At 40.0% G+C, this 19,207-nt stretch overlaps 1 protein-coding gene across 1 annotated transcript in view; it reads left to right on the plus strand.

Moving 5' to 3' along the window:
- ush2a (Usher syndrome 2A (autosomal recessive, mild)) overlaps positions 1-19,207 on the plus strand; it is a 192,888-nt gene that overhangs the window by 51,761 nt on the left and 121,920 nt on the right. Inside the window, exons 17-27 of the mRNA XM_061068445.1 lie at positions 521-701; positions 2,949-3,112; positions 3,301-3,459; positions 4,203-4,431; positions 5,138-5,258; positions 5,411-5,558; positions 6,894-7,175; positions 9,988-10,163; positions 10,321-10,468; positions 15,538-15,644; positions 16,468-16,591. Coding sequence (XP_060924428.1) covers positions 521-701; positions 2,949-3,112; positions 3,301-3,459; positions 4,203-4,431; positions 5,138-5,258; positions 5,411-5,558; positions 6,894-7,175; positions 9,988-10,163; positions 10,321-10,468; positions 15,538-15,644; positions 16,468-16,591 — 1,839 coding nt within the window. The remainder of the gene's footprint in view (positions 1-520; positions 702-2,948; positions 3,113-3,300; positions 3,460-4,202; positions 4,432-5,137; positions 5,259-5,410; positions 5,559-6,893; positions 7,176-9,987; positions 10,164-10,320; positions 10,469-15,537; positions 15,645-16,467; positions 16,592-19,207) is intronic.

Here is a 19,207-nt window from a genome sequence, read left to right on the forward strand (position 1 = left end):
CACTATTGTGTGGAATGTTATAAAGAATAGAATATAAAATAACATCTATCACAACATATAATCAAATATTGTCAGTTGAAAACACAGTACGAGAATATGTATCAGATATATGATCATTTGTTCATAGTTTTTATAATGCAAATGCACTATGTCTTCACTCACTACTCAGAATATAATATATTTCTACTATAACCCGGTGTGCAGAAAATTCTAAATGTACAAATAGTAAAGCATATAGTGATCAGTGAATTATTTTGGATTTTATATTTTAAATGACATTTGTGACTTTAAATCTAAGAATTTTGCAAACAATCAAAATGGACATAAAACGATTTGTTTGGCATTTTGCTTTTGGAAGTCGTAACTTTAAAAGTGTAGAAATTAAAGGCAAAGAAAGATATAGGAAAAAGAAGAAGCAAACAAGGAATAAGCTAAGAAAGAAAATATCAACTTTAAAATAATTATTGTGAGTTACTTTACAGTCTGATTAATTTGTTTTTACATGTTTGTGTCTCTCTAGGCTTCTACCTCTCTCCAGATCAGACCATGTGTATTGACTGTGACTGCCATCCCATGGGAGCAGTGCAGCGTGGGTGTGAGAGCCACACTGGCCAGTGTGCGTGTGCCCATCCCTCTGTGGGAGGGCGACGCTGTGACCAGTGTCGAGAGATGTTCTTCGGATTCAACCCTGGCCTGGGCAGGTAACCATATAAAGTCACCGTCACAAGCAGGAACACACACACAGATGGACACAATACCTGTAGGTTTTGTGTCCATTAATCGTCCCAGCTGTACAAAAACATACACACACACTCGCACACACACGCAGTGCACAAGCTATCAGGGGCAGTCTCTGTAGAGATAAGTGACAGATAGGGAGACATATGACTTACATGTGTTAAGAGCTGCTTTGACCTTTACCACTCATGTCTCTACCTGCAGGCCTTCTCTCTCTCACACACACACACACACACAAATGCAAGTGCACACTTTTCACCCTATGAAATACTGGTACACACACATTTACTGTCCTCTCAACAAGGTGTCATAGCAGATAGATACTCCACAAACTGTTTGTCAAGTGGTCCTGTGTGTGCGTGTCTGTGTGTGTGTGTGTGTGTGTGTGTGTGTGTGTGTGTGTGTGTCTGTGTGTGTGTCTGTGTCATAACTAACCTTCCCTGATTGCTGTATTCTACACTACAAATTAAGCATGAGATCTGCTGTGGCTGAGATCTCCGCATGGGAGAGAGGGATAGAAGGATGGATAGAGAAAAAGCATCAGCGTGATGAAGGTTATTTCATAAAGTCAGTAAGGAAAGGGAGGAAGTACGAGAGATATATGAGAGAAGGAACATTCAGGATAGGATCAAGGCAAACGAGGAGTGTTGTAAAACATGGGCAGAGGCACAGATTATTCCAGACTTCTTGTTTGGACCGGTGCGACACACCCTCTCATACCCTTCTCCCTCTTTCTGACGTCCTTTTCCCCACTGTCTTTCATTGTGCCGGGAAATGTAATTTAAAATAATTGAATGACATCTTAAATTATTACTGCTCAATGCTGTATCTTGTGGCTCGAGTAACTTAATAGTGAAACCATCATTATTTTGTTCAATTTTAATTTGTGCACAATTCTAATTTTATATCACTTCTAAACTTATCTGGTTCTATATGTGATATAATCAGTATTGTTTATAAACATTTAACCATATTCTCTTTCTGTTTCTGTCACACTCTTTATTACTCTATTTTGAGGCTTTAGAAATCAGAGAATGTTTGTGTTGTTGGTCTTTTATTCCCCCTCCTTGGGAACGGAGTGAAGGTCAAGTCAGTATGGCATATCTGTTTTATTTGTGTGTGTGTGTGTGTGTGTGTGTGTGTGTGTGTGTGTGTGTGTGTGTGTGTGTGTGTGTGTGTGCGTGTGCGTGTGTGTGTGAGAGCACCAGTTGACAGGACAAATTTGCAGCTCGTTATGAGGCTGTGGCTTTTCACACAGTAATAAAGAAGGCCTAGTGTTGTGTGGGGGAGAGAGACAGAGCATGCGAGTACAGTGTGTGATAGAAAGGAAAACTATGGCGTTTAATCAGTGTCAGAACGTGTGCACATAAAAAGCAAAGCACATGAGTGTGATAGGAGTGCACAGAACATTGTCCTCGATCGGAAAAGAACCTTTCTGATGGAGCATTTCTTCTCTGTGTGCACCAATGTGGTCCTGTAGGAATGGGGCTGTGAGGAGCACCTGGTCGATCCTTCCTTTAAGATCAGTGTCCTGGTTCTTGTGTGTGTGTCCGTATACTTATATCTTTTTGAGGACCATTTTAAGCATTAGTCCCTACAGAGTGAGGCCATTTTGGCCGGTTGTCACATTTTCAATGCGCTGTTTGAGGGGTAAGACTTGGTTTTAGGGTTAAGGTTAGATGTAGGTAAGGGTTAGGCATAGGCATTTAGTTTGGCTTGTTAATAATAGGTTAAGAGTCTAGTATGTCGATGACTGTCCTCACTAAGACAGAAGTACAAACTTGTGGGTGTGTATGTAAGAGAGAGAGAGAGAGAGAGAGAGAGAGAGAGAGAGAGAGAGAGAGAGAGAGAGAGAGAGAGAGAGAGATGTGTCTGGGTCACCAAAATTGTGTTAGCCTCACTGGGGCTGGGCAGTGGGAGATCATCCGGCCAGCTACCTCACACCTTTAGACGCACACACAGACACACGCATACACATGAAGGGTCACATGTAAAGCACAATCTGCTCGGCTGGTTGGAAGTTGTTTGGCTCTTATACACACCACACTGGCTGGGTTAGGGAAACTGTATATACTTCCACACCACACACACACGCACACACACACACACACGCACACACACACACACACACACACACACAGACAGACACGGACATAAAAACTGTACAAAACATATTCATGACCATTTAAAAAAACGTTTCTTTTGCCCAGATGCCAGCCATGTGGATGTGACCCAGTGGGCAGCGTCAACGGTTCATGTCATCCAGACTCGGGGGGATGTGTGTGTAAGCTGCTGGTAACTGGAGACAAGTGTGATGTTTGTCAACCTGGAGCAAGAAATTTTGACTCTCAAAACCACTTCGGCTGCAGTAAAGGTCTGTTAATACACACACTAGATTACACTCACAACCATCAACATAAGCATCAGCAAAGATTCAGTATGTACATGTAATGATTAAGTCAACACACCAATGATACATCCATGTATAATTAGCATCACCATGACCTTTGGTTATTCAAAGTTAATATAAAATAATTATTTGACCATTGTTTTTCTGTGCAGCACCCTCTCAGCAGCCAGCACCAGCAGGTTCTGCTCTCAGTTATTCTTCCATTCATCTTTCCTGGTCTCCGCCTGACTCCCCAAATTCAAACAGTCTCAACTACACACTGATCAGAGATGGACAGTCAGTGCACAGCATCCAAAGTCACTTTCCTTTCAGTAAGTACCCACACAGTTTTTAACACAAAACTCAAAGGTCCCATCTTTTACACTTTTTCAGTGTTCTGACATCCATGATAGATATACTGAGTTTGTGGTTTTGAATTCCAAAAAAACTTGACTATATAGTTTAACAAATATAACGTATAACTTGTTATTTCAGCCTCTTCCCTGATTAAGTTACTGTTCTGAGTTATGTACAACAAGAGAGAGGTAAGACCAGTAAAGAGCCCAACAGATCAGTCAAACTCAAACCAAAAATGTTCCAGTAATTCAGAAAAAGATAAACTATAGTCATTGGTCTCCAGTATCATTATCCTTTAGAGGGCATCCAATGACAGCATTTCCTATTTTTCTGTCTTGAAGATCATTGTAGTCGTTAGTTTTTAACAAAGCTAAAACAGAAAACTGGTTTGGTGTGGGTGCAGGTGAGCCATGGGGGGGCAGTGACTGTATAGTTTTGACATCACAAAATTATGGAAGGTCTGACAGTTTCTGGCTGTGTACGTTTTTCCATGGATTTAGTGTTTTGACTTTCACAGTATTTATATAGCACTTAGACTTTATTGCTTTATAATCTGAAAAGACTAAGAGTGTAAATCTCACTTTATTCAATATGGGACCTTTAATATCCTTCTTAACATTTCAAATACAAATTAAATAAATATAGCTTACCCTTGATTGTGCCTTCGACCACTCTAAAACCACATTCCACATCACTTCTCCCTTCTGTCCCTTCTCAGGCCCTGAATCATTTGAAGACAGCGGTTTGTCGCCCTACACCAGCTACTCCTACTGGCTCTTAACAGCTAATGTAGCCGGTGCAACAATAAGTGCATCGGCCTCATGCCAGACCTTCGGTGCACCACCTGAAGCTGACCAGCTCCATCTAAACCTTGTTGGACGACCAGGTGGAACCACAGCTAGTTTTAACTGGAGCACACCAAGTAATGACACAGGCCCGGTGGAAAGGTAAGAAGGAGGAGAGGGAGGGGATGGGATTGTGGGTGTGGACGCAGAGCGGACAGGACTGTGGCAGCAGTGTCGCAGAGTTGGAATCACATCCAGTTACATAAACTCCAAGTTGTGGCTCATTAAATTTGCTTTACCTTCTGTACAGGAAGTTGTTCTTTCTGATGGTGAATGTCAAAAACACTGTAATGGTCAAACAGCTTGAGGTCACATGCCCTTAATGTAATAGAAAGTACCAGCTACTATTAGTGGCCAACTGAAGCCTGTCAGAGAAACAAATAAGTTAAAAGGCAAGGATGATAGAGTGAGATTAATGATTGTTAGGAACAAACTAACTGAATTAATTGTGGATAGAGCAGGGAAGAGTGGGGAAAAATATTATTTTTTGAAAGGATTTAAACAAAATAAGATGACAACGCACATTTGATGGGGAAAAATTATCAATCAGAGATAGACAAACAATATTTTTAGTCATTGTATTTATTAAGATTAATTTGGGGGACTTATAATTGATTAAAAAAATGACAGTAATAGTGGGGAGAAATAAGAGGATAACCTGCATCAGAAGCCTACAGACCTCTAAATTGATACGTCCCATTCAAACCAGGGACGCTGCAGTTAACGTGGTATGCGTCTAAGCCCCTTGACCCCTATGGCCGAGATCGAAACATAAAGAGGAACTGATGTGTTTTTTTGTCTCTCACAGGTTCGTGTTGTCCTCCAGTGAGTCATCGAGTTCAGAACCCATCATTCACTACACAGGCTTATCTACAGAGGCTGTGGTAATTGGTCTAAAGCCCTTTACCCAGTACATTGTGAAACTGGAGGTAGGTGGAGAAAACAACCATTCAACATTTAGATACAAAATACTCCCAATAAAAATAGTGATAAGTGTATCTTTAAAATAATGTAGTAGATGTTCTTCAGTTTAAGTCAACATTTCTAGCATGACAATGACAAAACACTCACTTGTGTCCAGGCGTGCTCGTCTGGGGGCTGCACCGCTACCCAACCACTGTCTTTTCTGACAGCCTCTGCCCCCCCACAATACCAACCTCCACCCAGAGTCACTGCTACAGGACCTCATACACTGCACGCTTCCTGGGAGCCACCAAGTCAACCCAATGGTAGGTCCTTAAACACACACACACATTCACACACATACATGCACGTTAAAATTATCTCTTCAACTGTGCTCTTATTGTAGAAAAATCAATTAAGAATACAGACATTTTTTTGTGTTTATATTACAACTATGTACATAATAAACATATATTATTTTTATTGTCAATGTCAGAATTGGTAATAGAGTTGAATAATTAAACACACATTCTGTACAACACAGATATTTTAGCAAACATGAAACACCAGCCTAGTAGCATTGCTTTTAGGCGTATGTCACTCAAAAAGTATGAGAATCACCACACACACACACACACACACAAACACACACACACACACACACACACACACACAAACACTCACACACTCTCACTCACACAAACACACACACACACACACACACACACACATACCCACTGAATTGGAAGTGCCTTTGGTAAATCAGAAGAGCTTTGTAAGAGCTCTAAGGCTCAGTGTCATACAAATCCCTGTAACCTGGGTTTTTCTCCCTGTTTGTGTCTCTTGTATTTTCCCCTGGTGATTTACTAATCTGTTATATGGGTTTCTGTCTCTTTCAATTTGATATTCGAAGTATCTTTTTCCCCTTCAAGTTTTTAATATTTTTTTCAACTGGCCTAAACAATCTTAATATCAACTTTCCTCCTATTTTGGTGTGTTTCTTTTTATGACCTTGCCAGACCTGTTATCTTTAATGAATTCATCCAAGGCCGTCTCAACTAGAAATATGGGTCAAGGAAAGGGGCTCTTCCAGGTGAGCACGCGAGTCCCCGCATACGGAGACTTGAGCCCTCCTGCAGTGGTTTGCATGTTCTGACCTGATCCTTTGCTGCACGTTTTCTTGCTCTCTCTCCCCATGTCACGGTTGCCCTGCATTTACGAACAATAAAGACAAAATTCCTCGCCAAAAATATCATAAGCATCTCTCTACCGGGAGAGAGTTTAATAACATTTGTGTTATTTAGTGACCATTGTCCTTGCTGCTCCTTGCTTGAAAATAAGAAACTGAAAAAGATATTAAAGAGATACATTTTAAATATACAGTGGAAACCGGATAAAGTGATTACGGATATAGTGATCAACCGTTTGTATGGATCAACAAGCTTGGGGTAGAATTGTTCCTATTCAAATGCTGTTGTAATAATTTGGTTATTGTGATCAAGAAGTCCCCTTACAAGTGTAATTTTTGGTCTTTTCATAAATGTTTGGGCCATAAAAAAAATATATTTGACAGCTTTCAGTTATTTACTGCTCCTCTCTGTATATCTATCACTCACACTGCGTCCTTCCAACTGAATTGAGACCTTTTGCCTTCTGTGCAGGTGTTATCACAAAGTTCGAGGTCTTTCTTCGTGGACCGATGGAAACACAAAACCTTTCAAGTACAACAGTTGAGAACAAAGTTTTCTCCAGCTCTGGTTGGCTGGATCCAAGTGTTTCCCCAGAAACTCAGCTCACCAACAGGAGCGGAATTTCACCCCCCGAGAGCAGTGCGATTGTAGCAGGTCTGGAAGCCTTCTCCACCTATCAGATGAAAGTCGAAAGCATTAATGTTGCAGGAAGAGTCACATCAGAGTGGACCACATCACGCACCATGGAGGGAGGTTTGTATACACTAATCATTATATATATATACACATGTCTACAAAAGTTCATGGTTGTAGTGCAGGTCTGAAATCAGATTTTGTTTGTCACAAAGCGCACAGCCGCTGTCTGGGAAACAAACTGCTGCTCTGCCTCTCTCTGAAGAGTGGATTTAGAGATACATGTGCCTCTTACTTGCACAACAGTATACTCTATACAACTCTGTAAAGCATGCATCTAGGGTTTGTCCAGTAACTTGTCTTGCCAGGAGCTTTTTTCACAAAAAACATTTGAAAGAACAACAGCCAATGGGAAAGTCCCAAGACTCAGCTGGCCAGCCAATGCTGTGAATTCAGTCAGTCACACAGTACTCAGTGGACAATTAAGCTGCTTTCAGACATGCACTGATCTCCAGACAATTCCCTAACTTTTCCCACTGGCCCTCAGTAAAATGGGAATACAGCCATATTCTCACATGGGCTCACATTCTGTTCCCGTAGTTGTGAATGCGTCCGTAAAACCTACAAATCTATCACAAACTCAGCTCAACTACTTAGTTATTTACAGACATTTAAGGATGCAGCACCGGGCAGTACAGTCAAAACATGTTGCCAAATTGTACTGGTAAATTGTAGCCTGACGTTGTCATACTCATTATTCTAGTCAGAATATGAGTCTGAGACCGCTCCATTGGGCTGTGATTATGGGGCGTGTTTCAACAGAACCAGGAAACAAAATGCCTCTTCGCTAAATTGGATAGACCTACAACCAATCAGAGCAACGTAGTATGTGACGTATGTCAAGCGACGCATAGTTGTTGTCAGTTGTCTGTTTCACGAGTTTATTCACTCTCTAAATAAATCAATGGAAGTGCTGCTAATGCTGCTCGTATATCCACCGGAGGCAAAGCCCCCAGGAAGCAGCTGGAGACCAGGGCTGCTTGTGAGAGCCCCGGCCGCCGGCGGCGTGAAGAAGCCCGCTACGGATCTCTCTCAGAGCCTCGCGACCGGCCCGGGACCGAGGCTCTGAGAGAGATCCGTCCCTACCAGAAATCCACGGAGCTGCTGTTCCGCACGCTGCGCTGCAGAGCTCCGCTGTCATGGTTCTGCAGGAGCCAGCGAGGAGGAGAAACGGCAGCTAATCGTTTTACACTTCCTTGTTGCTCCAACATTAACTACAACAGCGTCCCAACTTGTGTCTTTTTTGTCTCATATGTGCTGAGGAGCGTAGCGCCCCCCCACTCTCTTTTTATGTATATGACTGCTTGTGTGGCTGCAGCATCGGGGCCAGCTGATAAATTAAACTTTTTATGAATCCCGTAGGAGGACGGCAAAAACATCTGTTCGATCTACAAATGCTTTGATCACGTTCCTCTGTTCCTCTTTCAAAATGAATGCGCTGTCGATGTCTGCTGAAACAGACTCGATGGCAGCATCGACACATCTCAGCTCTGCAGGCAGCGCTCTCTGGTGACGTGGTTGATTACGTCACTGTAGATCATCTGTCAATCATCGTATAAAGCCCGCCCTGACGATTTGATTGGTCCGATCAGCTCCTGATCGGGCATAGTTTCTCCCCAACGGAGCGACTCCAGACCGAACTTCCCGAACAACAAATGTTGTGGGCGGGGCTAAGTTCGTCTGGCACCCAGGCTAGGTAAATTGTACTGGTGCTCCAGGTTAAAATGTTCAAGCAAAATTGCACCTACATGATGGTGTTTAGGCAAGCTGGAGGTTGCAGACCGCTCCCCAGCATAAACTGTTACCTAAAGATTTTTTAAGGATGTGGTAACAGAAATACCTGGTCTAATAACCACCAAAATTGTATCATGTGATGTTAAGGTCAAAATATTTCCACCTGCTGATGGATTTATGGAAACATAAATTGAACAGAAGCATTTGTGGAAAGAAATGTAGAGGAAAGAAGTATGGAATGAGGGAAGAAATGAAAATGTGTGTGTGGGGGAGGGGAACTCATTAAGGTATTTGAATTTCAAAGAGATGATATGGCTCATTAGGACTAAACGATTGCCTCCAACATCAGTCTAAGCTATGTGTCTGGATAACAAGCATATGATAACGCCATTTAAAATGTGGAATGTGTGTCAGTGTTTGTGCTGTTAGAGAGAGAGAGAATTTGACTGTGGTTGTGTCGACCATGAATCACATTTCACAGCATATTTCACAGCTAGATGCCATCAACTGTTGGATAAAGGAATTCTCCTCTGTAATCTGTCGTGTAATGGTGGCTGTCACAGCCAGAGAATTATGGAATACTTAATATATTAAGCCTACATCACATCCACAAAGTCTAGAGATGTTTTATGTATTTCTATCTGCCAACATTGAACTTTTTTGTATTAATTAAGATGTAAAGTGGCAAAAAATTCAAAGGACAAACTGTAGAAATCAGCAATGGGGTTTAGAAGTGTAATCCTCTACATCTCAGAGATAAGCATACATTTTTCTGTCAATAAATTTGTAAAAAAAACATCTTTATTTTGCTTTGCAATAGTATACGGTTTAGAAAAACAGAATAAAACAACAAAATAACTGCTACATTTTTTTTTTACCAGGTAAGGGACAATTATTCATGAATGCATTAGGTATCATTAGTATTAATTGTATTCAAGTATATACTATCAAGTATATACTTGAATACAATATGTACTATCTTAACAAATATTGTTTGTCTGATGGGTTTATTTACATGGATTTATTATGAAAGATAAGGGATAGATAGTTTGGTAAAGATAAATGGTTTGTTTAAGTACGCGATGTGTATTTTGATATGCATATGTGTGTGTGTGTGTGTGTGTGTCCATATTTTCAGTCCCAGAGTTGATGGCTCCTCCACAGGTCACAGCACTGTCAACCACCAGTCTCAACGTTTCCTGGAGCACTGCTGAAGGTCAAGGGGTGATTGCCAGAGGAAAAGTGACAGAATATCGGGTGAACTTGCTCACGGAGCAGACCAAAAATCCCTACGCTCCTCCTGTGGTTAGTCAGGTAACTACCGGAGCACTTGCACCTAATTAAAAAAATATTTTTACAATATGTTTATGCTTTTACCTCTTCTCATCTGTTTCTATCATTACTGTTATCACCTTATTTTCCCTAAATGAAAAACTTCCTTGTCATGACAGATTTTTGTCTTTCTTTTCAGGTCTTGCATAGGCTGGGGCCGTCATCACAGCCTGTGTATACAGTGAAAGGACTGAATCCTTACCATGTGTACAACTTCACTGTCACACTCTGCACAGAGAAAGGTTGCATTACCAGTCTGCCAACCACAGGACGGACCCTTCCAGCAGGTAAAACAAAAAGATCAGCACACAAAAAGACATGACTGCAGACAAATAAGCTTAAAAATAAGGAAATGACAGTTGTACCACTTTTACGACAGCAGTGCAGGGCCTAACAGAGCCAAATCCCTGTATGTGTAAATTGGAGAGCCAACATGACAGGACAGATGTTGAAACTGTTATGTTACACAGAGAAGAATAGAAATGAAAATTTACTCATTATCTACACACCCCTTTGCCGATACATCCAATACAGTTGAAGACATTAGTGACCTAGCCTCAGACGTAATAAAAACATACTGCTTGTGTGGTCTCATACAAGTGTCTGCAAGCCCGACATCCAAATTAGACTTGAAACAAGGTCATTTACAATGTTTTACATTAAATATCCGGTGACATATTCCGACCTTTATCCACTTCTGGTGGACTTTTAGGCTTAAAACACAGTGGAAATAACTTTGTCTTGGGTTGAATATGAATGTCGGGGCTTGCGGACTCTTGGATGACACCACAGGTGCACTATCGAGGAATGTTCTGTTTTTTCTGTTGTTTTATTACGTCTGAAGATAGGTCACTAAAGTCTAGAAACTATATTGGATTCAGCTGCTTCACTGTTTACCCCTTAAGCTCCAAAAGTGTTTTGTGGACTCAAACACTTCACCCCCGCCCTTCTGCAGAGGGGTGAGAAGATAATGAGTGAATTTATATTTCTGCATGAACTATCCCTTTAAAATAAGCTATTGTATGTTTCAGGGATATTAGCTCATTACTTAGATATTGCATTTATTTTTTTGATAAAATATCTGGCATTGTCTTTATAACAATTGCAACACTCACCTCTGATGCACTGTATGCATACACACACACACACACTCCCAAAATCACACAGTCAGTCATTTGGCACTTGAGTGTCGACAGCATTGGTCATGTTAACCAGAGGGGATATTCATGGCAAGCTGCAGTAAAAACAATTTACTGTTAATTACAAGGAGAAAAATGTGGCGTAGCTCACATATCCCGCTGGCCATGAATCACACACACACGCACACATTTAGAGAAACACACACACGGTGTCTCTCTCTCTGTGTCTCTCTCTCTTTTCTATAGATTTATAACCATTATGGAAGTAGGATGAAATAGCTGTGTTTAATAAGTCAGGCACAAATCTCTACGAATATGAGATGAGCACTAATTGATCAGTGCATAATGACACATATACACTCTCTTTTTCATACACACACACACACACACTTTTTTTATTCAGTGTGAGTTTCTCTTTGGCAGTCTGTTGCTTTTTCGCTCAATCCATCCTTCACTCCCTTCTGTCTCTACATGGCACTTTCACTTAAACAGAAAATAGCACATGGCTGCAGAGAAACATGAATCATTCTACAATATACATATTGCACAAACACACACACACACACCTGACCCTCCAACACACTTTTCCATCTGTTCACGCATGGTTTTCACTTTTCCCGCTCATTTTATGTTTCTTATGTTTTGTTTTTGTTTTGCATATTCTTTTAGGTGAATAGACAATGGATGCGCTGAGTGGATGAGAAAAAAGCCCTTTTATCTATAAATACTTGCTCAGGGATTTGAGCTTTTGAACATGCTCTAAACAGCTACATCTGTTGACATAGCGAATATTTTCATTTCATACAGTTCTCAAAAAGTCCTTCCTTATGTTTATTGTGATGAATGATACTTCATACTGTAATCGGTGGACTTTTTAAATGTATTTTTAATGGCTACATCTGTTGACACAGGCACAATGTTTATTTCAAGTGATTCCAAAGACTTCTCTTGACTGTTATACAGTACAATACAATATGGCTTATTGTACCCAGTTGACTCTTTGAATGTATTTTTAACAGCCACATCTGTTGCCACTGTTTTGTTTCATCCAACGCCAAAGATGTCCCTTGCTTCAACTGTAAGAAATGATAATGGCATATGCCGTTTGGCACATTCCTCTTTATTTATTTATTTTCATAACATTTTGCATGGCATGTGCTACTCCACTGGGTGTTGAGCTTCTGTTGTAGCTCCACATCTCATATCACTTTTTTTCCATGAACTTTAAAACTGTCAACTTGAGCTTGCAGACAATGTATTTAAAAAAATATTTATAAGCATTGATGGGTTCACATCTCCTTACTGCATTAAGACACTTATGTCTGTCCCTTTATAGAAAGGCTTGGCTGAAGCGAATCAATAGCAGTGAACAAATAAGCTTTAATTATTAGATGGACGAAAGTTCTGAAAACCTTTTTTGTCTCATAACTTCCTGTGCCAGTACATTGCTGATTCCAAGCAGCCAATACCACAAAGGGTGAATTGTTAATTCAAAGTTTAATCATATTGAATTGCATGTCCAAATGGCACCAAACTTTAACACTGCACTTCCCTATACCCTCTATCAATACACATCCCAAGTGTGAAACCGATAAAATGAACAGTTCAAGACATCTTTAAAATTATTAGATTAATACTAATAGACATAACCGTTTTTAACCTGCGGAGAGAAATTCAAACCAAAAGTTTTTCTAAATGTAATCCCTTGTTCTTATCTGTTTCGATGGTACAGACGCAGAACAAACATAGTGATATCTCATAAAATAAACTCTGCTTGTGGGGAAAATTATCCCCACATTAAGTGCACTCCTTGTTCGATCTACTTGAGCGTGGTACTAATGCGCTGATAAATCTACTACACACAAGGCTGGGCCATTAGAGGCAGCTACCATCTGCTGTAAGTGAGCAGACAGCATCTGCGAAACCACTGGAGTTACACCAAAGCACATGACTAAACATTAGCGCGCACACTGAGACAGACGTAACGACACAAGGAGAAGAGCGCTCTGTCCATGTGTGTTGATGCATTTGCAGGTGTCTCTTTTGTACGTCTTCCCACAAAGTTATCGATCACAGAGAGACGTACATACATACACACTCACACTGTAACACCATTCAACAGAACAGGAACTTTATTGATTTACGCATAATTGGCCTGAGGCCCTTCTTGAGGAGAGAAATATGCATGGCAGGGGATCACCATGTCAATAAGTGGCGTGCTTGTGTGCATGGTGTAACTGTAGAGCCTGTTAGGACATGTCAGTTGCTGTAAAAACAGAAAACACACACACATGCACAATTGCTCCTGGGAGCTGGCCCATGATTTAGCTGCTTCATTACCATGTCGGCAGCTAAAATTAACCTTTCTGGTGGACTATTAACCTTGTGTGTGTGCGACTGAGTGTGTTTGTGTGTACAAGTGTTTTTGTGCACACTCATGATAAGTCAAGTGGATTTCAGTCCAACTGAATGTGTCATAGTGTTAAATACATTTCAGTGAATTAACAAACAGATATAATAAATGAATACATGACACAGTGTGAATACAGGACAGCACATTAGAATGGATCACTAGGGAGGATCGAGAGCTGTTAAATGTGACATAATACCCACCTGTCAAACATAAACACTCACACACAGCAACACACACACTCCTATGGTCTGTCAAAGGAACTAAAGAAAACTATCCTTCCATGCAGTTCAGTGATATATTTCACTTCATGCGTGTTAACTGACGTGCAGCGCCATCATAGATGACAAAAGATCTACCAGCGTGAGTGAAACCGTGTTATACCCTCAGTCAGACGTCACCCAGAGCCCTCGGCCCATTTTGATCAAACCTCTCAACCACCCTGATTTACCCTCTCAGTTGGAGGCTAGTGTAGGAGCCATGAATCAGTTTGGGAAGATTACATGTTTGGTAGGGATATAGGTGTGTTAGGATTTATATTTTCGGGTATTATTTGTTTTTAGTTGTTTTTTTGTGATCCTATTTGTTCGGGAGAATTGATTTAGGATTCAGGCGGGGATGTTAGTTAATATGAGCACCTGTGGTTAGCTGGAGAGAGGGTGACTGCTATTTTTATTTTCTTTTGATCGCTGTGATTGCTTCAATTTTTCTTTGTATCTTTGATTTTTTTTGGTTTACATTTCATTCAAAGTATTCAGGCCTGACCTCAGCCTCTCAGCGACTCTTTTGTTTCCTGAAGTCGCAACAGCAAGTGCAGATACTGCAAGAACTTTGTTTTTCCAGGAGATACATACAACTACTTTGCATTTTACAGATTCAATGCCATACCATCTTTTCCACTGCGATTCTAAAGCAGTCCCATTTCCACATTTTCTTCTACCTGTCCACTTTCTAACACAACACTAAAACGAAGAAATAGTTTTTCTAGCACATCATGCGTCTAGCACTGTTAAAGCAAAAGTGTGTGTGTGTGTGTGTGTGTGTGTGTGTGTGTGTGTGTGTGTGTGTGTGTGTGTGTGTGTGTGTGTGTGTGTGTGTGTGTGTGTGTGTGTGTGTGTGTGTGTGTGTGTGTTCTAAATGTCACCATAGCTCAATTTCAATAGACTGGTAAGCTATCGATTGGTAGTAATTTATGGTTTGATGTGCCAAGATGAGCTGTCCAGGACAAGCTTTCCACTTCCCTTTTAAGAGCTCTATTAGAACTCACACTAAAGATGGTTCGCATGTGTGTCACTGAGAGCTAATTTACTCCTACACAGACCATTTAGACCATTACTGACACACACACACACAAATGGAATGACACTTAAATACACACACATCTTCCCCATCTCCTACACCAGTCCATCACTTGCTATGTTTCTCTTTCCATTCTTGTATGTCTCCTTTCACCATATCAGCCAGTCACTGGCTGATTTATTTATGATACATGTTGAAACTGCAGCTCCAGTGGCTCCCAGTGTGTTTCAGAGGGTCATTTAATTAAACATCTCAAGTGAAAGAAGGATATTAAATTGACCCTCTGTTAAATGAAAATGGGACTTTTGTCCAGTCGGGACGTAATAGACATGAAATGAGCTCAAGTCATTCTGTCAAAAAGACAAAGACATGATTTTTTAAGGATGCTATGATCCGTTAGAGTTGCTTTGTTAGTTTCTCTTCCATTTTAGATGCATTTATCAAACAAAACACTACCAGCTCAAAAGTCAACATATAGATGGAAATCTAATTTTCTCTCTGTCCTCAGCTCCATCAGGACTGTCTCCACCTCGATTACATCCAGTAAATGAAACCACCATTAAGATAGACTGGGATCCCCCAGTTCAACTCAATGGACCGTACCCACTATATCAGGTATGTACGAGTTTTAGCTCAAAGTACTCTCTGTAGCTGTTAGTCTGCCTTGTTTTTTAATCCTTTTTGCGAGTTTGCACTAAAATATACCCATGCATAGTCTTTGCATGCTTGTGCTGGACTAGTGCACAAAATGTTTTAGCATGAAGTTTAGCCAAGGTAGCAGGCTTAGCTCTAGTGACGACAAGCTGTTGGGACAGACTGTAGACATCGACTGGATGGATCGACACAACACGTAATGAAGACATGCATGGTTCCCAGAGGATGGACACAAATGACTTTTCATCTGGTGGTACAATGAGGGTGATGTTAGTGAATTTATCTCAACAGCTGTTGGATGGATTTGTCAAGCCTCAGGATGAAGTATAATCTCTTTGGTGACTCATCCCTTATTTCTAATTTAGTGCCACCATCACAACATTATTCCAGTTTGTCCAAAACTTTGGTTCATCACCTGTTTATCGTCCTTCTCTTTTGTCTTTTTGTCCTTCAATTTTCTTGACCACTGATCATTTGACTTGATTGTGATGACACTTTATTATCATACTAGATATTACAAAACATAAAATGACTTAGTAAATCATAGTTTTTTCACAAAAATATCCTGATTGAGGTAATGAGATCTATTTACAAACTCACTAAGCATCTTTTTTTTTGACCAGGGTCGTCAGCAAGGCGAACATTAAGAGATCATAAGAGCGATTGTCGAGAAAAAAGGACATTTCGACATAGGACTTAAAAAAAACAGACTTCTCAAATTCTAAGTATGATAGCCCTAAAACAAACATTTGATAATTTTTCTGTGTTATTATTATTTTTCCAGGTGGAGAGAATGGACATATCTCTCTCTGACCCACAGGCTCCTGTTGTCAGAGGAACCAGATTCCCTGGAAACAGTTACTACCAGTTTCCAAGTGACACTCTTCCTGTCAATACTGACTTCACAGGTACGATTTCTCGTTTCATGAAGACGTCTGTGTAAATCAGAAACTAGACACCAAGTCTGTATTGGTAATAGTTCTACATCCATCTTTGTGTGCACATACATGCATACATACAAGCCTGTTTTTCTGTCTATGTTGTGATGTGCAGTGATTCCGCTGCAGTGTCTCAGTCTTCCAGTGACTCCTTTAGAATGACTTCTCCAGTCATCTCAAAGGTCAATTATCTTTCTGTTTACCAGCATCATTAGAGGGTTGAGCTGCACAGCCAAACATGTTCTGCTTCGTCTGAGAACATCACCCAGTCTGACGCTCATAATTAATGACTGCTGATGCTAATCAGTGGGATTTGAGCAGGCAAAGCTCTTTGACTGTCCTGCACAAACCTCATATTACCAGTTTGTTTTTTTAAATTGAGAAGATCTGTATTTTACCAACCTTTTTTGGATTATAATGACACTTTTTACACTATGTTTATCACTCTAACCGATACTCTTTTTATACCAGAATAATGCATTCCACTTTTCATTAGTGGGTTGCACTCTTATATATTATAATTTCCAAAAGAAAACCGTGTAAATGATAATTGTGTGTGGGGTTGTCTTAATGCAAATTACTTAAATCTATTTCTAGCTAAATGTTTTTTATCAACAGCTTGTTTCTGGCTCTTGTTCATTTTCTCTGTCCGTGCGCTGCCTTTTAATCTCGGATCAACAAACGGTGACTCTTGTAAATAGAGCTCTCAGAATACTATCGGCAAATAGATGATGAGTTTCGCTGTTGAGGGTTTCATGTCCCTCTAGCCTCCTCCTTCATAAAGGGTAATGGATCAGACAATCACTTTGAGACCGGATCTATTCGGGACCATCAATGTGTCGGCAGTCCTCAAACCATCGCCCTTTTACAACCATCAATACTAATAGCATCATCTACAGACAATTATTCCCATCGAAGCGCACGGAACAGTGAACAAATCAAACCCAAATTGGATTATGAATGTAATGCAGTGTAATGCCCCCTCGAGAGTCAATTGATCACTGAGGAGAGACTCGTCAATCGTTGATGTCTTGTGGAAACCCAGTAACTGCAGCAATGACAACTGTAAAACATTAAGTTGAACCAGTGAATATTTTATTTTTGTTCAATGGAAACAAAATTTGGATTATGATTTTGCTTTGAAATTGTTTTTTTAATCTTGAGAAAACTTGATGTTGTCTTATTGGTGTTTCTGTTTTCCCCCAGAGGCAGCATCAATGCCTCTGATGTTCCTGATGAGTTGTTTTGTATGAAAAATTATCATTTTCCTCCATCAACGTTATGCGGCATTCTAGGAATATCAGTAATTTATTCTTTTTTTAACTAGGTAATTGAGGATTTTACTTTAGCTTATTTCATTTCCCAAGGAAGTGAATTATTGGGACTGATCTTCGAGCAGGGCCATCTTTCTTTATGCTAAATTTAGCTAAGATCAAAATGTTTTACCATGTAAAATCACTTGATATTTGCCCTTTCACCTGTAATTTTATAGCCACTTTGCTCAAATTATTATCAGCCAAATAGGTAGTTTTCCATGTGCAGTTGTTGTGAAAGGAGAGCGTACCTCCATAAATGATAAGTCTGCTGACTTGTGATTAACGATGCTTCTTAATGCTGAATGAATTTAGGGCACTTGAGGTCAATATTTAGCACACTGAATCTTACTTTAGATAAAATAGGATTAAAACCATATGCAATCATGCTGTGATATGAATACCCTGTAAGTGGTTGTTTCCATAAATGCATGTTAGTCCATTCATCTTACCCATAATGCTTCTGTATCTAAAGCCCTATTTTATGACTTCTCCCCTTGTTCATCTTTTTATTATGGACATTCCGTTAAGACTGACAAAAAAGGTAATTCCAATTGATACTGGTTCAAAACAGATTGTATCACTCTTTCTCCTCATTTATAATTTTTCAGTATTTGAGCCTGAAATGGACTGATTGTAATGTAATGTATCTCTTCAACCTACCGCAAATGAAGAGAGATGAAGTATCACAAACATTTTAGAAAAAAAGAACAAAAAAATGAATGCAGAAACAAATAGACTTGGATAACTTCCAGATACGTCTACTACAGTACATTGCTGCAGCAGAAGCTGAACAGGAAAGAGGGAAATGTTAAATGATACAAATAATTTTCCTTAATTAATATGATTGATTGCCAGGCATTGACGTTGAGAGGAGAGGGGGAGAAATGTGTGAAGGGAAAGTTTGCACAGACATCATTAGTTTTTCCCCATTTAAAGATTAATCAGAAGAGGCTGGGCTCTTTAATTCTGTCATTTGTATATTTAATGGGCTGCTGCAGAATCTATGGGTGTAATTAGCTAGCTGCCGCGCTCTCATTAATACGCCAGGCTCTGATTAATGCCAGCCGAGAGCTAACATGACTGGAGTTATTCAGGTTATGTTGTGTAGATGATTACACACAACCTCCACTGTTTACTGAGACAGAGAGAGGAGAAACGATACAATAACACATGAAACAATACGATCTAATAAATAAGACTCCTTTTAAAACTTAAAATAGTTGATACATATTATGGAATAAAACATGAGTCCTCTCTAGTCGCCCGGGCA

This window comes from Limanda limanda, chromosome 3 (genome assembly GCF_963576545.1).
Source record: "Limanda limanda chromosome 3, fLimLim1.1, whole genome shotgun sequence".
Lineage (NCBI taxonomy): Eukaryota > Metazoa > Chordata > Actinopteri > Pleuronectiformes > Pleuronectidae > Limanda > Limanda limanda.